Below are 24,859 nucleotides of genomic sequence, written 5' to 3'. Positions count from 1 at the left end.
AGTCGACGCGTGTCACGTCACGTTCCTCTTTAAAACAGACAACCGTGCTGCCAGAGGGAATGGCCCGATACTCGGTCACAAAAGGCAGGGGGTCCCATGGGAAATATATCCTCTATTTCTCCTTCTTCCAAACTGTAGATACTTCCGGCTTACATGGGTACTACCACAGATCGAGCCGACACAAACCAACCTGAAAATAATAATAATTCACAAGTTTCCCAGAAATGTGTGATTCTAAAAAAGAATTGAAGGTGAAACAAGTAATGTACTAGGTATACTATGTGAAGTCATCGACAAGATGCTTTTATTGCATCACGCGGTTGCATTGCATGAATGAGCAGGTGGGCGTTAGACTCCCAGCCTCTTGTCTACAGGTTAGTGTGCAGACAGTGGGGATCAAACCAAGTACTTTGTGCCTGGGAGTCAAGCATCCTTCAGCTGCTACGCGATCCCACCTCTTATGTATAGCATTGTAGGATTGCAATGTATTGATGTAGGAATACAATGTGCAGTAAGGCATGAGAACATTCATAACACCAGCTCCCTCTCAGCAGCGGTCTGATCGTGTATTCTGGGGGTAACGTTGGGGGGTGGGGCCTGCTGGTGATTGACAGGTCACTCTGAAATGCATTAGCCTTCACAGACCGACGGGCCAGAGGAATAATTGTAAGCACTAATGGCAGAAGTCATTATGCTGATGCGGCTCTTTAATGGATAGGACAGAATGTGCCGTTGCTCCGCACCCACGGCTAATGCTATGTTCGGAGAGAAAAACAAAAAGATGGGTTGGTTTTACTGAAATAGGCCTAGTATTTTTCTCGCTCTCATTGTGTGTTGGTGAAAGTTTAAATGTACAGAACAATGTGTGAGTGTCCAACCCAGCAATACACAGACAAACTGACTGACGGACTGAATGAACAACAGAATAAAGTTGTCTACAGGCTCTAATGGTGAAAAGGCTCTCTTTAAGTGGAACTAAGCATAACTCGTGGGCCAATAAGTCATCACAGCCTCTTCCTCGTGTAAGCTTGCCTGAATCTAAGAGGAAGAAACCTGTGAGAAACGTGGCATAGATGCCCATTTACGACAATAAGTAGGCCTATAAAATACCTAGTCGATTTGGTCGATTGTTGTAGTAATCCATTACGCACGGCAGGGGTCACTGTTGTACACAGAAACGTTGTGGCCCTTTCTCGTCAGATGGGCTTATTCATTCACACATACATTTTAATTCCCTCTTCTTATCAGTTGTTTCGTTTACTATTTGAGTTTTTTTTCCACCGTTCTTCATAAATATAAATGTATTTTAAAAAAGCACACATTTTTCCGCAAATAGGCTAAATGTAACTGCCTTTCTATCCCCCCCCCCCCCCCCCCCAAAAAAAATGATAGACTATATGCCTGGGTAATCTATTCTTTATTGTAATTTAGAAGTACTGATACTGTTACTGCAACAACTCAAATCCATACGCCATGGCAATGTACCAAGCTATTGCCAGGCTATTACACTGTGCGTAATTATTCCACCGTGCCTAAATAAAGCAGAGAGGGGGTCGATAGCTGCACTCTATATTCCGGAGAGCTTGCTCTGCACCCCTCTCTGTGTGCTTTTGGTTCGGTCCTCCCTCAAGAGAGAGACTCCAGTTCAGTTATCCTCTTCTCCTCCTCTGACTGAAGAAGAAGGGATCGGTTGTTCCAGCGCCCAGTCTACCTCTACACTACTACTGTCCCGTCCTGCGATAGCCTGACATTGAGTCCGTTTCTGTATCTGTTGGGGAGATTTAAAGCGCCAAGCTGGACCGCTACAGGATGAGCATGTACAAGGGGAAGCGTCGTAACCACCGCTGTAAGTGTGCGTCACGAAGGCGCAATACTGGGCGCCTTGTTTTGCCTGATAATATGAATCCATCTACATTTCATACTGGCAATATTTAAATAACTTGATGATTATCGACTGTGTGTACAATGTAAGAGAGGTGCTCCGTGTGTCTCGGGAGTAAAAGTGTATGACCAAAAATGCTGAGTCCAGTTCTGGCTTTGGGTAAAGTTATGCGTAAAAGCGCGGTCATCTACCGCTATCATATGAGATAGCCTATTCATAATGTCGTGAGAGCGATGACTTCGGCTTAGTTTGTCATTAATTGATTTCAATAGTTGATATGAATTAACAGACAATGAAGCAGAAAGTCTTTATTCTACCCTGCACATGTTCCAATTGTCCATTGATCGTTTCTATGTATCCGCAGTTACATCCTTATAATTGTTGAACTATTTTTGTCATTTCATGTCATTGTATGTCATTTTAACACAACAATCAAGTCAGATTTATAAGAAAAAACAATCACCCATTTAACTTACCCCCTGTCATTCAGTTAAATTCAACAACAACACGTGACGCCACCTTATTATAGGGTCGAGATATATTCTCATACTTCAGGGAGTTTCATTTCATTATTTCGAAACCTTGAAGCCTACTCTGTCAACCTTGGAGATCGGATCTGTCAGTCATTGTTTTCTGTCTTGAGAAAGCGCTCAAAGCGATGCAATCATTTATTAATGGTATTCTGGGCTGCCTGCGATTGTGCAATAATGAACACATTTACGGAGACCCAGAGCGCAATGTATGGAACGAAAATAGACAACAGCAGTATGGCAGAACATAAACAGATGTAGGCCACTGTCTCACGTTTCCAGATGTGAAATCTCACACATTTTGTGAGTACAGTTGGACAAGAATAAAACACAGAAAAAGGTCTTTAAAACTGTCATAAAAGAGAAACAAGAGTTTTTAAAAACCTGAATTTAAATATTCCCTTTTGTCTTCTCCAAGCACAGGCCACAATAAAGTAACATAATTGACATACGAACATAATTAACGTAATTGCCTACCTGAAACTCTTAAAAACACGCCTCAATAATAGCAATATCTAATCATTAATAATAACTATAATAATACCAATTATCCATTTACTAACAAACAAAAAATATCACTTACAAAAAAACGAGTGTGAGACGTCAGTTAATTAAAACGAAAGATAGAAACATTGGACTCGGAACTGATCCATTTGAGGTTAAATCCTGAGGGTGATTTAATCGGATCTTCCTCTGTGTTCTATGAATGATGAACAGATGAATGAATTCAGCACAGGAACGCACACAAATAATTCACCCTTTTGGCCTTGCTATTTCCAAATATGTACACAGGGTACAAACAACTTTATGGCTTGTCCCCTGCACTCAACCTTGGGCGTGTTGATCAGCAGTATGCATGGCCTGGATGATGGGGAAGATTTAGAGCGGAGCGGGAGAGACAATGAGGTGTTCCCGCCAAAACCCAGGTGTTTAAGTCATGTGGCGGCGAGATGAGCTCTATGGTTTCCACTCTGAAACGTTTTGACGGTTAGAGGCTCAGATTTTTGTAATTTTCAAAGCATTCATTTAGATATATAGGTTATTACTTTTGTAGAAAAAAAATCATATAACAAAATTGTATCACCTGACACGAATGAAACCTTTAAAACAAAAAAACATTGATCGAGGAGTTATTTGCAAAATCTAAACCTTCCAGTCGACATTGTCATATTTATGAAATCCTTTATTTATTCATCGTGCTGTTCTGGTTCATTGTCACTTTGGTCTCTCTTGGCTTAACCAAATGAATCCTGTTTCGAATCTAAATCCCAAATCCTGTTCCGCCAACATCTTAAAATACAGATCCGGCAGATCAGAAACTCTTATCCAAACTTACAAGGAACGACCAAGGATGTACTGTAACAAAAAAGCCACCTGCGTTACTAAGTCTTGGATTTTTTCAAGAACACAGCGATTTTATGTTTTTCTTCATGCCCTGGTGAGGAGGTCTAAAGCACAGGGTCCTTGGTTCGTCGGAGGAGAGGCGGTCTGCACCACCTGCAGTGTGTCTGACGTAACCTTGCTGTTGCTTTGTTACTCTATTTGGAAATTGTTGTTCAGTCATGGAGGGGGGGGAGGGGTGGGCTATACATTTATACACACAAGGTTTACCCTTGCCTCGTGCAAAAGTATAAAGGAGGGGTGGGGTTAGAGGGGGAGCAGATCAGTGTAATGGCTAAGGTGTTTTACCCCCAGTAAAAGGGTCCGAGTTTGATTTCCAATGCCCACAACCGATATGTAATCCTCACTCAGAAACCCGAACCAGCTCATCAAGACATGTATCTGGCTGCACTCACTGTCACTTTGGATTAAAGCATCTTCAAAATGACTTTATGGTAAAAAGTTGAAAATATAAAATACATTTGTTTGTATGAAGCACCAATGACAAGATCCAGCTGTACACAGACACCTGATGTCTGTCTGTCCACCTGGGACCCAGGGGTCCTGCTGTCTTATAGAGGCAGCTTCCTGGGGACCGACGCCCCAGAGCCTGGGCCAGAGAACCATGAGCTGAAGGGGAGGAGTCACGCCCTGTTCCCCCATTCGTTATGGAGATCAGAAGGGAAACGGATTTGTGCAAGTAGACAAAGCTCTCAGAAGGGGATATAATAAGGGTATTTCCACAGAGGCCGCTCTACAAAGTGTCGATTTGAAACACTTTTTTTAGGGTTTAACTTGGCTGGCCGAGTTTGTGTTCATTCAAAATGGCCAATTACAGCCCCCCGCTTCCAGCGGCATGATTGGTCTTAACAAATACGAGGCAGGCGGAAAAAAACACCCTCTCCATCACTTTAGATCAATAATCTAAAGTCTGATTCATGAGATAAGTCTATCAACATCAGATACTTGACTACATCAAGGTGGCGTCTCACATCTCTCTAATTGTTTCCAACACAAGACATAGTAGTGAACCGTAAGCCGGGTAGCCTGAGAACGAGATAATGAAGAAGGACATCTTGGGACAGCTCAAGTCCATCACTGTCTATCAATATCACAGTTTGTTTGTGAGCCAGGCAGTGTTAGAGATCATGCATGTTTCATCATAGTCTCTTCAGGCTGCGTTAGAGTTTATACATTTTTTATTATCGCCTCTTCAAGAATACTTTCCCATTAATTGCTTTCCAGGGTGCCACTTCTCTCAGTTTTTCGTGCAGTGCATGACTGTGTGTGTGTGCGCGCACGTGCGTGCGTGCCTCCCTCCGTGCCTTCTGCATATATCACGATGGCTCTCCTCTCACACATTGTTTGTCTTTATCTCAACATGTCCAAACAGTCAACATTTTAGACGTTTTAATAACAGGCTGTTCGTCCTTCAGACAAAAGCTTCCGTCTGTTTTCATGATACCATGGCCTCCTCCCTAGAATCTCTCTCTCTCTCTCTCTCTCTCTCTCTCTCTCTCTCTCTCTCTCTCTCTCTCTCTCTCTCTCTCTCTCTCTCTCTCTCTCTCTCTCTCTCTCTCTCTCTCTCTCTCTCTCTCTCTCTCTCTCTCTCTCTCTCTCTCTCTCTCTCTCTCTCTCTCTCTCTCTCTCTCTCTCTCTCTCTCTCTCTCTCTCTCTCTCTCTCTCTCTGACTGAAACACTAGCGATGCAATCTCCCCACCAGGCCGGCGACGGGGCAGGCAAGGTCTGGCAGGCGGGCAAGTGGCTGTCATGGCAACGATAGCGATGTTGGTTAAGGGAGCGGCCGTGGACAGGGCTCACCTAATTGCCCATTTTAGGGTTTTCCTAGTCGAAACGGGCCTCCATCTTCCTTCAACAATATGTAATTGTAGCATATATATTTGAACAAAGATAAAAAAAGTTATGGCCACTTCCTTCAATAGTACTTTAAGGAATTTAGTTGAGTCTCCCTAGTTGAGTGTAAATGCATTGTTTAACATTGAAACTGGGCCCTGTAGAGCATAGAAGAGTGAAGTTATCAACAAGCCACCTTCCAAATTACACTCCCTTGCATTCTAATTACAAGTATAGCGCATCCAAACAACACTGATTGCTGCCATGCTGCCCTTAACCTTAAGTAAGCCAAACCGTTGGCAGATCCCAAATGCTAACTATCATTGTTTTCTGGTTTAGGTTTAAGCCTAGGTTTAAGGAATGCCTGCAGCCTCATCTCTAGGCATCCTTGAACACGATGGCGTAACCCCTCCGTCCTTAATGACCTGGATCTAAAACAATTCACAGGAAGTCGCTTCGGATAAAAACCTATGCTGAATAACTCAAGTGCGTGGGGACTGGAGTGTGTGTAGGGCTTTCAGAGAGCGGTACATCTCTGCTGTACACACTCTGCTTAACCCCCTCTCTGTTGGTATTCAATTGAGACAAGCCATCAGCGTGCGTCTCCGTTCTCCGCTCTGTGATTCCCTCCCGTCTCCCTCCCTCTCTCTCCCGTCTCCCTCCTTCTCTCTACCGTCTCCCACCCCAAACCCTGACCGACCAACCGCTCACGGGGTTCGTCGGTTGCCAGGAGAACAGCGAGTCCCTCCTGTGCCAGGTGAGGCGTTGTCGACGGCAACGTGAGGAGAGCTCGATAAGACAGAGACCACAGCCGTTAAAGGTCTGTGTTTGTACTGCGTGTCTGCGAGCGACACCGGGGGAAAGCAAGGCTCAGTGGAGCAGGCCGGCGGCGCCTCCGGGGAACGGGAGCCGGGTGTTTACAGAACCAGGCGCCGCTGAATCACACGCTCTGGTCCTTCACTGCTAAATGATATATTTATACCGCAGCATTGTCGGATACTCAACAGCGTTCCAAGGGTACGCTTTATGCTTCACTAACGCTGCCTTTCAATGCGCCGCACACGTGTGCAAACATTTACACGCATGCATGTACATGTGTACGTACCCACGCACGCGCACACGCACACACACACACACACACACACACACACACACACACACACACACACACACACACACACTTAAACAAACACCCACGCAGGCAAATTGACACCTAAACACACAAACGCACACACACACACACACACACACACAAACATAAGCAAACACCCACACAGGCAAATGGACATAAACACAAACACACACACACCACTCGAAGACATTTGCATAGACGCATTCGTTACAGTGGATCCTTAAGCACATGCATAAGCAGGCAGACTAACATATTCAGTGGCCCACATTTCCACCAGGCACGTCTGTTACCTCCTGCTGTTGGACTACTTGCTCAGTTTATCCTCTCCCTGCAAGACTCTAAGCAATAATAACAACAACACATTCGAGCATGCAGCACTTTTCCAGACACTCTACAGTCACTTTACAATGGCAATCAAACACAAGAGAAACAAAATCGGACATCAATAAAAATTTATTTTTCATTCAAACTTTTCCAAACACACACATAAAGCAGCAGAAAGAGAGACAGGTGATGAGAGATTGACATCAAAAGCATTTTTAGTCTATAAATATTTTAGTGGGGGGTTTAAAGTGCCAAGACGTGGGCTTTAAACTGCCATGATTTGGCAATTGCCTAGAGAAGCGTTTCCCTTATGTCGCCCCTTCGAGGCCGATGAGGGGATGTCTCTTTATAGACTCCACGCTAAGCAGTGGGAGACCGAGTCAAAGATAAGCCCCCCAGAATAATCTCATTATCAACGGTTGTCACAAGTACTTCCCTCCCGACCACCGAGTATTGCCTGGAAAAGCGGGCTTCTGAACACACACACATTCGTCTGTGTATACCAAAGGGTTGTACCGCCCACGAATCCTCCATTGCTGGTTTCTACCCTCCCAGCTCCAAGCGGTTTCTTATTTAAGCAACGTCTTCTTCTGTCTAGAGACGCCTGGCCTGATTTCCCTGTTGAGGTTTCATTATTGTTGTTGTTGTTGTTGTTTTGTTGTGGTGACAGAATGTGTCATGGCGTGGTAAGTGAGGTTTTTTTGCTAGTTGCGATGACTCTCACAGAGAGGGGGGGATCTCTGTGCATTTGTATGTGTCTCTCTGTGTGTGTGTGTGTGTGTGTGTGTGTGTGTGTGTGTGTGTGTGTGTGTGTGTGTGTGTGTGTGTGTGTGTGTGTGTGTGTGTGTGTGTGTGTGTGTGTGTGTGTGTGTGTGTGTGTGTGTCGTTTCCAGGTGAATAAGTTAAGCAGGATTCTCTAGAGTGAGGTGTGGATGGAAGTAGCTTTTTTCCCATAGATAAAAGAGGTGAGGAAAAATATATCCTAACTGATCAATAGTGATGCAATTAATTATCTAATGATGCATATAGTTAGACGTATCGATACATACAATTCAGCGTTACGTATAATATACAGAAAAAAAAACGTAAAAGCTGTATTCAATGAAACAGCCAGAATGATGCTGTTTTCGTTTTATTTTCAACATTGTTAATCGTGATTCAATATTTGAAGGCGACTTGGTGTAAACTGTGTTGGTTATTAGTGCTGGCTGCGCGGTGTTTGATGTTTGGGGGTTAGGGGCGGTTTGAGCAGCACCTTTGATATGCAGATGGCGCCACTGTTTGAGCCGCGTAATTAGACGGCAGCCATCTGAGACAGACCCTGCTGGGGCCCGGCTGTTGTCAGGGGCCCGTGATTGGTAAACAAGTTGTTTTACTGCATGGCATTACAATGTCCCTGCACGTCAAGAAAGATTAGGTGAGCAGTGTTGAGAACATGTGATGGAAATGTCCCCACAATGACCAAAACTATTTAAGAAGTTTACCTTTAAATTACCATGATACAAGATGTCCCCACGATGACCCAAACTATTTAAGAAGTGTACTTTTAAATGACCATGATACAAGATGTCCCCAAAATGACAACAAATATTTTTAGAAGTGTTCTTTTAAATGGCCATCATACAAGATGTCCCCACAATAACCAAACTATTGAAGAAGTGTACCTTTAAAGGACCATGATACAAGATGTACCCACAATGACCAAAACTATTGAAGAAGTGTACCGATAAATGACCCTGATACAAGATGTCCCCGCAATGATAAAAGAGGCGAGACGTGTGTTATTTTAAAGAGGAACACAATACAAAAATGTCCCCACAAGGATTTGTCCGTAGTTCTGGGCTTATTACAACAGAAGGAAAGCCAGCTACAACAGCTACATCTTCACATCTCACTAAGCAGCGAAGGCAAACCTCCAATTTACCCAAAAAAGGCATTACTCTACGACAGAACGAGTGCAGCTCGGGAAACGGCTTTTGTAGCATAAGCTGTGGAAAGTCGTGCAGATGAGCGTGACTCCCCGAGGCCTGGCTGAGGCTCGCTCTGGTGCCAGAGACAGAGCGCACTATTGGGGCTGCAAAGTATTTTGAAATAAGTCTCATTTTGTTCCATATTGTTGGTACATTAGTGGACAAATCTCACCCAATGGTACATTTCAGTCTCCTTCAATTGCCCAATAAACAAGCCTTTTAAACCGACCTTCAGTAAAAATAGGCCTGCAGCGGATTCGAATTGTATCCGAATCCGTTCGGTTCGTTTACCACAGTTCGGAGCATTCTGGAGATCCGCGGATTTCGGTTTCATGAAGGCATTGCCTTATGTAGCGTATTTTGCCTACTGTAGCCTACGTCCGATACAAAGGGTGTTTAGGACCCAGCGGAATGCATTCTCTCCAGTGCTGCCCGAGCCAATGAGACTTTTCCCGCCCCTCCCTTCAGCCTGTCAGCGTTCAAAACAAACTGTAACTCTCCAGTGTAACGGTAGCTGTAATAGGTTGTTTTCTGAAGTTCAAGCGCACGATTCCTAAATTTAAAGAAAGTAATTGATACAATTATATTCTAAATATACGGGAGATAAATACAAACGGGTGATAAGCGGGATAACGGCCTTCGAGGTCGACCGGTTCGATGGAAATAATGGACAGGTAGAGGCAACTCTGGCTTCATGCTGCGCTCGTCGCCAGAGTTCTAAGCCTCGTCGGCCGTTATCGCTTACATGTTACACTCAGTGCACCATGTTTTCAAATGCATTTAGGGGAACATTTATTGCACAAAAAAGCCTTGCAAGTTGTCTGATTGCAGTCAATTAACACATTGCAAATAGCCTGTGGGTCTCATTCATTTTTGTGTTTCTCCCCCAAACCCTCCGTCAAAAAAAAGTCCGCCTTTTTACTATCACGGACATGATCCTAATCCGAACCGTATCCGAAACCGAGGCCCAAAACGGTTATCTGAACCGAACCGTGGACACACTGATCCGTTTCACCACCAGTATATAATGACATTTCAGTGAGGCTTTAGGACTATTCCTCTATTGTCTCTTGTATTCAAGCTCTTGTCCGAGAAGGAGGGATAACTTTAGTGACTTCATTCCTTCCAGCCTGCTTTCTTCCTTTATGACTTTTTGAGTAATACAATGAATAAATACTTCATTTTTTTTGTTAATATGCTTTGCAGGATGTATAGACGGAGACACTTGTTTTGCCAGTGTAGCCTTGGGTACTTTATTACCTTCTTGTTTGTGTTCACCCCAAAACCTTCCCCAATCTCCTTACATACAGGTTCCTATGTATATCACTACAGTTATTATGTGTTATATTTGTTGGAGGCAACAAACAGTGCACATGAGTGCAAAGATTTGCACCATGGGTGGCCAGAGTAGGGATAGAACCCCTCACCCTGGCAGGGGTAATGCCTTGGTCCACCAGTGGAGCTAGACAGGGAATTAAACCCCTAACTCTGGCACAGGTAATTCCATGCTCCATCAGTTGATCTCAACAGGACCCCGGCACCATTAAATCCAGTGTGGTAAGAGAATGAAATAAGGTATTTTATTAAGAGACTGGGGAGTTTGAAGAACCACTTGTGATTGGACATCATCACAGCCGTGGTAATGAAGGGTAATTCCTCCTCCAGCCGCAGCGTCACATCCTACTAAGCAGCCCGAATCAAGCACACCTAACCTGGAGAGAGAATTGCTGGCCGATGCCTCCCCAGCCAAGCCCGCCCCCCCCCCCCCCCCCAACAGGCTAGCTCTATCGGTTAGCGCTCCCGCTGATGAGCAATTATCATAATTATCATAATTGGTTGCTTTGTTCGTCTAATTAGGACGCCGCTGTAATTGGTTCCAGACTTTAGTTCCAAAATAAGAGAGAAGGAGAACGCTTTCTCTCTCATTCTCCCTTTGCCTCTCTTTTCCCTCGGTCTCTCTAAGTTCCCTCTCTCACACTCGCGCTCCATCTCCATTGCCTTTAATTGACTTTAATGCCATCAATCACCCGGGCTCGCGCCTCGCAGAGAAAGGGAATGGGTTGGGAAACGAGGAAGGGAGAAGGGGTATTTTTAACTCCAACGCCTTTGCCCTAGCGATGTGTCAGATTGTCAGGTGAATGGTGTGCTACGGATAGATATGATCCCTATTCGTTTAGTCGACAGTCATAATCCTCAGTCCAAACATCCACAAGGCAGTTAACAAATATATTATATATAAGATATATATTTCACAAGGCTTTAGACCTTTTTAAATCATTTTAATTCAAGAGGGCTTTAATGTCATTGATTTTTTATTTTATTTTATTTCCAAGGCAACTCATTATTTAACGAAGGAAAAATAACAAAATCATCTTGGCATATAACATATATTTATATATATATATAATTATTATTATACATTATTTATAGTTGCTTGACAGTTTAAACTAATGCCAAAATCGTTTAAGCGCATGGAGTGTAAGACCTTTGGCTGTGTTCCCCGTTCTCTAGACAGCAGCCATTTTGACGTTGCCTCCCTAATGGCCTAATGGTCACATCTGACGGAGACATATTGGCATGGAATACTGCGGATAGAAAATGGCAGCCGCGTGATTGAATTTTTTTCGTTATCCAAACAGTTAGGAGTGATGGATGACGGCGGCTCAACAGCTGGCACCAGCGGAGGATATTTGGAAACACCGTCGACAGCCGACAGGCACAACCAATACTTTGAAGTTTTTAGTCCTCTCACTCTCCAAATCGTCCTCTCATTCTTTACCTCTCTCCTTCTCTTTCTTTCCATCTCTTTCACTCTCACTTTCTCTTTCTATCCCTCTCTCCTTCTCTCTTTTCGTCTCTTTCACCCTAACTTTCTCTTTCTTACTGTCTCTCCTTCTCTCTCTTTCTGTTTCTGTATACCTGACACTATCCCACTCACTTTATTTCCCTCTCACTTTGTCTCTCTCACTCTCTTGTATATATGTGTGTTTCTCCTCTGGCAGTATTGGTACGAGAGGATTTGTTTGCATCTGTTGTGTAAGAGAAGGAGAAAACCGAGGTATTGAGCGGGCGAGGAGTAGACACCACACACACAGAGAGAGAGAGAGAGAGAGAGAGAGAGAGAGAGAGAGAGAGAGAGAGAGAGAGAGAGAGAGAGAGAGAGAGAGAGAGAGAGAGAGAGAGAGAGAGAGAGAGAGAGAGAGAGAGAGAGAGAGAGAGAGAGATGAGAGGCTGCAGTCTGATATGACCAGGGCTTCTAATACAGTGTATATGTTATTCAGGTAGACAAGCATTTGCATATCTATGTGTGTGTGTATATGGATTCGGCTATATGTGTTCTCCCTCATCCACAGAGTATTCCTCCAAATTCTATCTCTTTTCCCTGCCCTCTCTTTCTCTCTCTCTCTCTCTCTCTCCCTCTCCCTCTCTCCCTCTCTCCCTCTCGTCCGACCGGCAGCGAATCACCATACCCCTGGTGTCTATATCCACGATCATAAACATAAAACAGTAATGATCATGACTTATTGATCGGTACCAGGCTGCTCGGCTGCGTCTTGGCCCCGCCTGGGACTGCTTCCATAGCGGAGTTGATGGTGAGGACATTAAGCACCTGATTCAGAACAAATGAGAATGATGAACCTACGGGCTAGTATGATGCATGACGCAAGGCCTCTGTGTGCCCAAGCCCTGCCTCACGATGTCCTCAGCGTGTAAAGCACTTAACGATGTATTCCTATAGTAATAGTACGCTGGAACTACCACAAACAACTTCATTATCACTAATTTATTGTTAAAAACACATACTGGATTTATATATTGTTTTTATTGTTTTTGTTTTCTGCATCATTATTATATACAATGAACTGTATTGGCAGATTTTTGCTATTGCCTTAATTGTTTTACAAAAAACGTTACAAATGTGTAAAATTTTCACAATTGTGACAATTTAATATAATTTTCTCCAAGCTCCAAGACATCCCTTGAATCTTTCTTTCGAAATGCTCTTTCTCAAGGTCTTCTAAGTCTTATGAAACCATTGAAACTCTTTGAGTGCCACTCTGATCAAGTCCATCACATTCTCCGCGGCACTTCAAAATGTCCTGTTGTCCCGCATTGTGCACTGCTGCACAAAGCAAGCAGCTCCATATGGAGCGTTGTGAGGCTGTGCTCCATAGCGGTGTCTCTATAATAAATTCAGTATCTCCACAAAGAAGACCCAGAGGTGGCTGGAGGCTCAATAACACAGAGACCCTCTCGTTTCTCTCTGTTTGACAGGGGGAGGGTGGTCTCGGGGGGGGGGGGGGGGGGACCCCCGACACTGCAGTGAGCGGGGGGACCACATTGGTTAGTGAGGATGCTGCCATTGACCAGGGGAGTGGGGGGGAGCTGAGGCCTGTTTGAATAGACAGCTTTCACAGCTTTTGTCTTCTGTGGAGGTCTGAGGGCCCCTCTCTCCTCTCCTTGTACCTTCTCTCCCCTCCTTGTGGTGCCTCTTCTCCTCCCATCTCTTGTCCTTCCTCTTTTCTCTTCGGTTCTCGTCTCTTCTTGTTGCTGCTCCTCCTTTTCCCCTCTCCTAATCTTTTCTCTCTCGCTCTTCTCTTCTCTTTTCTTTTCCTCCCCTCAAACCCCCCTCCTGGCAACCAGCAGGCATTTAGTTCTCAGGCACATGGTGGTGAACTGGTTTGGACATCAAACATTCACACAGAGAGACATTTGGCTTTTATCCAAAGTCCCTGAAAGGAGAGGCTGAGAACGATCAATATTCTGAGCAACTGCAGACTTCCACCCGCACATATTGCTCAACCAATCCTACAAGAAATATTGCAGAGTGTAGCGGAGTTATGGGATCGGGGGAAGTCATATGAATAAGTGGAAGTTGATTGCACAAACGTAGAACAGAATGTATATTCACTGATGGAAAGTATATATGAGTCAGTTTGAGTCTGAACTCCATGGAGAACGCAGAGCAAGAGAAGAGTCAGAAAAGATGCAGATGTTGTCTACCGCTCGGGTAGACATTCGGTGGAAAAAGGGACATCAATAATCGTTATATTGGAATCGGGTGTATTTCTTTGGACATATTGAGACCCACAGTTGCCAATAGGGACAACAAGAATGCATAACCCTGTCCGACAGGATGGTTTTGCCGTGTCTCTTTGCTAAGCTCGGCACCAAAAATAATGAAAAATACAAAGAAATACAAAACAATTAAACTTTCTCTATCGCTATCATCTAAAAGTATAGTTTTTGAATGAAGCACTTGAAACTGTTTGCTCATTTGATTAATTTAATTCTTGCAATTTCCAAGTTGTTGCTTCACGGTTGAATGCACTTATTGTAAGTTGGTTTGGATAAAAGAGTCAACTACATAAATATACCAGAACCATGGACAGCTCTATTGAGTAGGACGCCCCCCTCCTCCCACACACACACACACCAGAACCATGGACAGCTCTATTGAGTAGGACCCCCCCCTCCTCTCACACACACACACCAGAACCATGGACAGCTCTATTGAGTAGGACCCCCCCCTCCTCTCACACACACCAGAACCATGGACAGCTCTATTGAGTAGGACCCCCCCCCCTCCCACACACACACACCAGAACCATGGACAGCTCTATTGAGTAGGACCCCCCCCTCCCACACACACACACCAGAACCATGGACAGCTCTATTGAGTAGGACCCCCCCCTCCCACACACACACACCAGAACCATGGACAGCTCTATTGAGTAGGACCCCCCCCCTCCCACACACACACACCAGAACCATGGACAGCTCTAAAGAGTAGAACACACACCACACAAGAACCATGGACAGCTCCATATAGTATAACCCAAACCGCACCCCCACACACGCACACACAAGAGAACCATGGACACCTCCACACAGTAGAACCAACACACACACACACACACACACACACACACACACACACACACACACACACACACACACACACACACACACACACACACACACACACACACACACACACACACACACACACACACACACACACACACACACACACCTTATTTCAAGCAAGGTTTACCGGATTCTAACTGATGACTAAGACAACTTTAACCTCATGCCGTTAAACATTAAAAAAGACAACTTAAGAGAAAATAACCCAAACAGTAGCAATCTAGGGTCAGTTTCATACAAGTATGCTATTGTTCAGTTTTCTCATTTGTATACTGTTCCTTCATTAATCACCCTGCTGGCCCCTTGTTCTGCTGTGTTTGGCTATTTTGTCCTAATTTTATTGTGTTCTCTCCAGAGAGGACATTGCCAAGTATCGTCATTAAAAAAAAGTGCTAAAGTGCCAGAGTACTAAAGTTCAGGATTACTTATATCGAGTAAAAGCCTACTGAAATCTCTTTGTTAATTCCCCCAATCAGCAGATCCACTGTTCACACAGATCCCGGTTCAGAGTCTTGCGGGGCTGTTTGGGGTTGATTTCATTAGATTGCATGATTGGTACGTCTCTCTTTACATGCATTTGAAGTTTGATGATTGTAATAATTTCCAACGTCAACATCACGTTATTTTCCATGCTCTCTGTAGCAACTATGTCCTCCCACAAACACATGTGTGGGAGCACACATGTGGTTACACAAATAAGCGCATGATTATCCCCACACAGGCCAATGTTTATTTTGTTAAGTTATGTAGGTTATGTTTTCTTATTTTTTTTCAATTAATTCATTTGAACTACTTTTTAACATTCATCACAACAATGCTCATGGAGACTAATTACTTCACTAATTTAGATTTTTAATCAAACTTGCCATTTCTATTTCATTCTTTTTGTTTAATTCTATTTTGGATTACATTGGTGAGAAACTCCTCTCTCCTCTCTATTCGAACAACAATATTACCATATTTGTACATCCTCCTTCATGGGTTGAAACTATAAAATTCCGGCGATGCCTTTCGGTCTCAGGGTCTCTTCTGCTCTGCTGCAGCCATCCATTGGCTTTGTGTTCCTCCAATGAGAATGGATATCTATCTCCAGGGACATAAACCTGCTTTGAACCGGGGCCCACGAGTACAGTCCTCACACACTCAAGTACTACACAGGCCAACATCCAGGCGCCTCTGAAAGCGGAAGACCGCGTGTCGGTGTTGACTGCAGCACACCCAGGGACATGTTCACACTCGAAAATAAATGCCTGCAAAATCAAAGCCACTTCAAAATCCAGTTTTGGAGACATGCCTTTGGTTGTGGGAATTTTCTTTTCTGGTTTACAGACAAAACCCTCCCTCCTTTTCTTGGTATTCTTAGGGAACGTTCCAGATTTTTTTTAAGGCAACTGTCATATTGAGTTGCATTTTCCAATATATTTTTTAAGACACTGGTTCTCTTGTAATTACTTTTTTAGGCACAGTGCTGTCTTGTGCACTGCATGTTGCTAGGATTGAGGGACTTTTGGCCTTGATGTAAAATACTCTTGTAGTGGAGAAGGGGTTGTCATATGAACCGGTATAGTTGGCAATGTGGAAGGTATCTTTCTGGGAGCCAATGACTGACCAGTATTTCTGTTTCTATTTTCTTCCAGATATAAACATGGCGGGTGAGCCCAAGCCATACAGGCCCAAGCCGGGAAACAAGCGGCCACTGTCGGCTGTGTACAGGTAAGAACCGATCACACCTTGATGTCCAATCATTCCTGTTTTCAGGTAAAGCCCAATCACACCTGTGTACAGGCGAGGACAGTTCACACCTGTGTACAGGTAATAACCTATCACAGCTGTATATCGGTAACATCCAAACACTCCTGTATACATATGAGAACCATTCCTACCCGTGTACAGCTAGCAACCTTTCACTGCTGTATACAGGTAATAACCTTTCATACCTGTATACAGGGAAGACCCAAACACTCCTGATAACATATGAGAACCATTCCCACCCGTGTACAGGTAATAGACACTCAAACCTGTATCCAGGTGAGACATAATCACTAGGGTTGTAACGATACACCAACTCACGATTCGGTTTGTATCACGATTTTTGACCCACGATTCGAGTCATCCCACGATTTATTTTCATTTTTAAAAGCATTTTATTGAACCTCTTAAGCTCGAGGGTCCCCATATTTGGGGACCCTCGATCACTCTCGCAGCAAAAGGCAAACAACACTGCCCTTATTGTGTAGAAATAGTCATACTGCACATCAAATTAAACATGAGAAACTCTGCTACAAGCACATATAAGTTGTTATGCACACCAAACACAACTCAAACGCCAAGCATATTAATAATCAAATATCAAAATCTGAATAGCGTCAGAAAGTCAACCCACTCTCCACATTTCCATTGATACCGCACCGATACTTCATTGTACACAAACAATATCATCTCAAATGAAAGCTAAGACCATGACGAGTTCGACAGTACCACTGTCAAGGCCCTACGATAAAAACTCAGTGAACCAGCAGATAAAGAATACAAAGGTATACAACCACTTATTTACAGCGACTAACATAAATTCTGTCTTACCTTTGCGATTTTTTGATGAAAAGTTGTACTTGAGAGCAATAAACTCCGGTTTTAGTACGTCCAACATGTCTGCATCTGTTTACAAACAGTTTTAATGTGAACCTCACTTATTTTTAGTGTTAGATGGCTTCCTTTCATGAAGCATGCATCGAAGTTGGTTACGCGCTAGTAGTATTCGCTTCCTTACTGTTAGCCAATCATGTGTCTGGCACACATTTCGATACTGCCCCTAAAATCTATTGGCTCTTACGGTTAAAAGGAGGTGTCAATCATCTAAATCGACCAATCCCCGGCCAAATTATTAGCCTGCGTAACAGGATGTAGCTCAGGAGAGCCACATCAGGAGAGCTACCTCCGGTAGTGGCCTCTTTACGCACGCATTCTGACGAGTACTGAGAAAAATTAAAGATCAAAAGAAAAATCTAAAACTGTTATAAGTATGTGATGACCACAGATAATGACATAAAAGTGAAATAGATAGTTCAGTACATCAAAAACGTCAAATGGCAAATATGGTGCCAAAATGTGCCAAAATGACCAATTTAGAGAGTCCGCCTAAATAGTCATTATTAAAACCTCTGTAATTTTGCTCTGCTTAACTTCATGATGATCTAACTTTGCATAGATAATGTTCACACCTTGTGCTATGATTTGATTTCGAATTTTAGCTTCATCAGTATAATTTCAAAGAGATATTCATGGAAGAAGTGTGATTTTTTTTGGGCGGAAATGAAATCATTCAATCAGTCATTCATGCTTGTGAACCAACTTATTTTACTCTGAGCCAGTGACATAAATAGAGATACTTATAAATCTGAACACATTTCACAAGTGTTCCCTTTATAATGACATCACAATTATTCAAATAGACCTTGGAGATGCAGAGATATTCTCTTTTCATTTTGGGTATGTCATTTTCGAGCAGAAACCTAAAAAATAGGCTGGAGCTTACTTACATAACAATTAACTTAAAAAATAAATGTAACATTCAATAACAAATAATTTGGAACACTGAACAGATTTGAACAGAAAGAATACTATTGAAGTAGGCCTATAGCAAAATGAATTAATAAATAACCAAAGATTGCAGTTGGAGGATGCTAGCAGGTAGGCAAAAACCCTCAACTAGTTTTGTGGTTTAGGCTTACGTATTTGAAAATATTAATGTCAAATAAATAATAGTAATTTGAACCAGCGTTCCCGCTAGAAAAAACGGTGCCGGACAAAGTGACCTGCATAGGTTTCGATTTCGGTCAAATATTATATTCTCGCTTCTTATTAGGCTAGATAGCTTAAATACATTAAAATACATTAGAGTGCGCGAGAATGGCAGCGTATGTGTGTGTGTGACGTCAGCGAGTGAGTGGACGAGCGAGGAGAACGAGCGGTAGCGTATATGTGTGTCAGCCTAGTGAAGAAACGAACGAGTCCGGTTGTGTATAAGAATAAAGTACCCAGCCTGTCAATAATCGGTGGCTGCTTCATTCCGACCTATAAGCAGACCAACTGCCGGTCAAGCACCAAAAACAATAGAGACAGGAATCACACAGGCTGTTTCACGCTTGGCCCACTCTGGATAAATGTCGTTCATATCGCATACGAGGACTTCGCAGGCTGTGGAGAAATGCAATCCTCTGTAGCCACGGAACGCTGTCATCACATCGAGGGCATCTTGTCGCAGACTATTATTTAAACTGATTATTAGCTAATTTCAATTGGGCAATTTGACCGGAGAGATAAAATTTTGTCTGACATTTATTTTTTCCATTACCGGACAACGGAAACACTGGCATTAACAGCTCATATGACGTGGCTGGAACTTAACTGGAAGTATAATGGGAGTTAGAAAGGGCGTGTCCCGCTTCACGGCGAGACAGGTTCGTGGCTTTGAGTGTCGCGATTTCGCCCCTAATAATAATAATGGGAGTGATTCACACCTGGGTACATGTAATCACCAATCACACCTGTATCCAGTACAGACACAATCAAACCTGTCCACATGTAAGAAAAAATCACAACTGACCGCTGAATTTATTTATTTTTGCGCAATTATTTATTTTTTCGCATTCATAAATAAGGAAAAAAGCTTAACAAACAAAACGTAAAAACACCTGTGGACGGGTAAGACCCAAACTCAGGCCGAGGGTCTATTTCTGTTATTTTTTGTCTTTTAATGCAAGTTAATAACTGTAAGTCAATATTGGTTTGTCTTGTGTATTTTGCCCTTTGCTTGCGTTTGTTGTTTGGGGCAAACAAAATGTCTTCAAAGTAAATGTTGCCATTCCTCATTAAGCATGACCCTGATGTGTTGTTTCAACGTTAGAACTGTTCCTTCACACGTCATATTACTGCTTGATTACACACACAAACACACACACACACACACACACACACACACACACACACACACACACACACACACACACACACGCACGCACGCACACACACACACACACACACACACACACACACACACACACACACACACACACACACACACACACACACACACACACACACACACACACACACACACACACACACAGATTTGTGGCGTGTTTTTTGTGTTTGTTTATTAATTCACTCCAGTTTAATCCATCATTAAGCTCTAAATGGTAATACGCTCTATGTTAGTCGTTTTTGAGGGGAGGAAAAGAAAATGCCAAACTAACAGAACTAACAGCCATCTTTTCCAAATTAAAATGGTAATACATTAATCCTTTTTAAATTCCCAAATGAGAAAATTAATGCTTTCATGGAATGCGTTCTAACTCTGGATTCTACGTTTAGCATTCAGTTGGCATTAGTTTCTTGGTTACAGTTAATTCAGTTGTTTTGTAAATGGCCGCCATTTTAGCTTTTTAGAATTATTCCTTCTGAGGCTTTGCGGCTCATCTTGCCGCTAGCTTGTCATTAAATAGATTGTGTCCATTATGGCTAAACTGCTTGGATTTACTTATATTCAGTCTTGACAGATCCTAAATAGTTTCCATAAAACTTCTGTTACCATTTCCCTCTCTCTCTCTCTCTCTCTCTCTCTCTCTCTCTCTCTCTCTCTCTCTCTCTCTCTCTCTCTCTCTCTCTCTCTCTCTCTCTCTCTCTCTCTCTCTCTCTCTCTCTCTCTCTCTCTCTCTCTCTCTCTCTTTCCCAGTGGCTACGAGTTTGACTACGAGTACTACAGAGATGATTTCTACAACAGGTGCGTAATAATTTCAAATCCAACATGAAAAAAAGAAAACAAAATTGAACATGAAGCAATCTGTGCTGATAGATTACAAATAATTTATACTATAGATGACATTAGAGCAAATATATCATTTGAGATAGACAATATATTTTCTTTAACAATAGCCGATGATCTCTACAGCTTGGGTACAGTCCCATCTTCCAGGGTAGAACTAATTAAAAACGAAACCTAAAGCGAGTCAAAGTATCGGAGTGGGAGATATATGTATATATAGATTAGTCCCGACGAACAGATGAAAATGAAGGATGTCATGTGAGCTAGCCCCGGCCTCGTTAGCGAGGGAGCGCCTGGCATTTCTCCAGCAGGAAGTCCTCCTTTCTCCCGGGCAGGTTGCTAGTGCTACGCCTGGCATTTATTGAACCATCCCTCATGCTTCCGCACGCTGCTCTGAAGGGGAAGGTTGATGGGACCGTGATTGCCTGCGATGGCTCTTCCGTCTTCCCGGGGAAGAGGGATGTTATTGTACTTTGGAAAGAGAGACTTGAGAGAGATTTGAACGTCCGCCTGGCTGGCAGACCAGTCCGCCTGTCCTTGGCGGAGTTTCCCTGAAGGACAATCGTTGGAGGGGTGGTGGGAGGACCGCACCTGAGAAATAGGTGGTGGCTGATTGCTTTAGGATCGGCACGCCGCCTCCTCGAGATACACCTGTAGGGTAGCCATGGAATCATCTGATAGGTGGGAAGAAATCGATAGAAGGAATGGAGGATACAGTGAGCTGTGGTGGGGAAAGTTTACAATTGTGTTGGTTCCCTTAGTAGATAATAGTAATTTAATAACCCAAAATGGGTTTGTTTTGTTTGCTCAGAAATATCCCAGACTCAGTCTTTATTCTTGTTGCATTGTTGAAATGAAATGAAATTTATATAGTGCTTAATATGGTACTCTAAGACGCTTGACATGTTGCCCTATCAAAACTATGTAAGACAGACTAGGAATAAAAGAAAAACAGAGTTTAAACATGAAGAATAAGGTGGGAGTTAGGTGGGGAAGGCTAGTGTGAAAAGGTATGTTTTGAGGGCAGATTTGAAAGAAGAGAGGGTTGTTACATCCGACCCAATGCTCTCCTCCCCAGGCTGTTTGACTACCACGGCCGTGTGGCCCCGCCCCCCAGAGCCGTCATCCCCTTGAAGCGCTCCCGGGTCGTGGCGCCGTCCGCGCGCCGGGCGAAGACCACCTTCCCCGTGAAGACCTCCTCCTCTTCCTCCTCCTCCTCCTCCAGACCTCCCACCTCCTCATCGTCCTCCACCGGCCCAAACGTGAGTAAGGGGGACCTCAAACCAAACAGGACCCCCTGCTGGGACACCCCGGGTGGTGCTTGGGATGGGGGGGGCGGATCAGACAGGCTAATGGGGGTGTTGATTGATGAATGGTGCCGAGACGTTCCTGCCTTATTGAACACTAATATGTGTTGGGTCGTCTTAATTTCCTCCGTTCCATGCAACCATTCATCCATCCATCCATCCATCAGTCTGTCTGTCCGTCCAGAAAAGAATGTTTATCCCATCAGCCTTCCATCCGTCCAGCCCAGCCAGCCGTTCAATCCTCCATCCATCAGGCCACAGACATTATTCTAATGACCAATCTGTCTATCAATCAATCCAACCATCACTCCGTTTGCATCATCTGCTCGTTACGTTGTGTCTCGTTTGTTGTGGACGATGACAAACGCTGCTATTGGCATCTCTATGAGCGGTTATTGAACTACTGTTTTAGATATATAGCACTGCCTGCGGGCACTTTACAAAAGCCATGTGACCGTGACTAATGGATTACCGCACCCGGTTCTGTATGATCTCCAATCGCCAATTAGACTAATTGCCGATGCACATTTCCAATAGTCTAATTGGAATTCACCAATCTCCAATTAGTCCATCTAAACAAGCCTAATAAGGTACAGCTTGCCTCACCTGGGCCACAACTGTCACAGTGTTTATTGCCTGTTGCGATTAATCTGTGAAACATGCAACTCCACCGCCCCCTCTCTGTAATTAGTCTCACAACAACAGGGTCTCCCTCGGGGCCCCGCAGGGCTGTGGTCAGTTGTTTCCCTGTCAGTTTTTCCCCCGGCTGGAGTATAATTGGCTGTGGCGCGCTTGTGTGAGTGTGTATGTGTGTGTGTGTGTGTGTGTGTGTGTGTGTGTGTGTGTGTGTGTGTGTGTGTGTGTGTGTGTGTGTGTGTGTGTGTGTGTGTGTGTGTGTGTGTGTGTGTGTGTGTGTGTGTGTGTAGCTGTTGTTTTTGTGTTTAGCCGGTGTTATCAGCACAGACAGCTTGGTGAGATCTGTCATGGGAACGTTTGCACCGGTTGTGTAGTCCAGAGACAAAAAAAGAAAAAAGAAACACATTCAAACTCCTTTTTTTGGGCCGAGTCGATGAATTCTCCCCTCTATCGAGGCAGTGGCCCTGTGCGTCGGGGAGACTAATTTGCCTCTGCCAGTATCATGAAAAATGGCTGTTTTGGTTTGCGCTGGCGGGGGGAGATTGGCTCGGCGGACTAGGAGGCCAGTGTGTTGGGTCGATTGTCTGAAATGGTTCAGGAAGTTTAGGCTCCCCTCGCGGTGTTCAGGTCGTAAATAAACGTTTGTCAGGGGGCCATTGATCACATGGACATTTACCCACTAGTTGTGGTATCGAGCGACTAGTCCCCCTGCCATGAGAATGGTTAAATATGTGGAGATAGGCCCTCAGTCCGGGCAGGCAATTAGGCTGCTCCGAAACTCCAAACACCACCACCACCAAGTTCTGGCAGCCCAGATGAAAGTTATAAATAATTGAACTTTGAGCCAGCTGCTGCCCTTTCATACAGCATAGACACTATCTAAACAATATCAACATTTCTGACACGATAAGTTGTGCTGACTTGCTTCGAGTTCTAGCCGTGTTTAAGTTTAACAGAGCCACATTTCTCAGTTTTAAAGGTCGCTGTGTATTTTCTAGAAATTGGCCGCAAGACGCCTCTGATATTAGCAATGCCAACCGCTGATTTTCTCCCGCTCAATTTTGCTGTTTCAAATGAGCTCAGCAGCGGCAGCCCCCGCAGGTCAATATCAATTAATGCAAACATTTAAATAATACGGACTACCAATCAATCCACGGGACGAATAACCAATTTTTTTGCCAGGGTAATTAACCAAAATTAGCTTCCACTGCCTCTACTTTGAAATCTCTGTTAGTGCCAAATGAGGACCTTTTTTTTCCAACACTCATAATTTTTTTTCCTGGCATGCCAGGGACAAGCTCAGCCGGCCAAATGATGATAGATAAGGACTCTGTGTTTGTCTCTTTGATAACACAAAGGCACAAAGCCTGTGGCTATCGAAAATTAGCGACTGTCCGGACGTTGTTATCATCAAAGGACGGCAAACATGGCAAGGCAAGCAAACTGAGATGGTGCTAAAACAAGAGCGAACATGTGTGCTTGTGTGTGTTGTTTGTGTGTGCATGTGAGTCTCTCTGCCAAATCACACAGATTTCACAGTTTCCTCCCGGCACGAATGTTGGTTAGGATCAAGCGTTAAATCTCGGGGATTAATCAAGTGCCGCGCCATGTTGAGATGAACTCAGAGGATGTAAACATTATGCAGAACCGGCTCACACAAACACGGGTATCTTCTGATATCTCCTCCTGTTTCCCTCCATCTGATAGAAACTAATTCAGCTCCTACACCCCAAACCTCCAGGCCTCTGAGGCGTGTTCGGAGGTCTGTGACCCGCGTACGGGGGTAGGGGGGGGGGGGGTGCGGTCGAAGAAGCAATGTTAAACCTGACTTAATCGAATCTGATTCGCGTGGAACGTGCTTTAAGGTGAACCTTGCCGTATGTATGGTGTGCCTCCGGGAGCCGCTGAAAAACAGTCTCGGAGGACTTGACTCACCGTGTGTGTGTGTGTGTGTTTGCGACCAACTCGTCAAACTCCAGCATCCACCCACCCACCCAACCCACCAGCCCACGCCATGTCTTGCCGGGCTGTGATGGGTGTCAAAGGGATTTTACTGCTCTCCTCTCTGATGTCTCTGTCAACTGCCCTCCTC

At 44.0% G+C, this 24,859-nt stretch overlaps 1 protein-coding gene across 1 annotated transcript in view; it reads left to right on the top strand.

The window, feature by feature from the left end:
* Positions 1-24,859, top strand: part of LOC132452326 (RNA-binding Raly-like protein) — a 93,212-nt gene that overhangs the window by 61,069 nt on the left and 7,284 nt on the right. The window contains 3 exon segments of the mRNA XM_060044888.1: positions 16,641-16,716; positions 20,735-20,782; positions 21,903-22,090. Of these exon segments, the coding sequence (XP_059900871.1) occupies positions 16,641-16,716; positions 20,735-20,782; positions 21,903-22,090 (312 nt within the window).

This window comes from Gadus macrocephalus, chromosome 23 (genome assembly GCF_031168955.1).
Source record: "Gadus macrocephalus chromosome 23, ASM3116895v1".
In the NCBI taxonomy this organism is placed as follows: domain Eukaryota; kingdom Metazoa; phylum Chordata; class Actinopteri; order Gadiformes; family Gadidae; genus Gadus; species Gadus macrocephalus.
The sequence above is the reverse complement of the archived record's forward strand: the minus strand, read 5'-3'. Positions and strand labels throughout refer to the sequence as shown.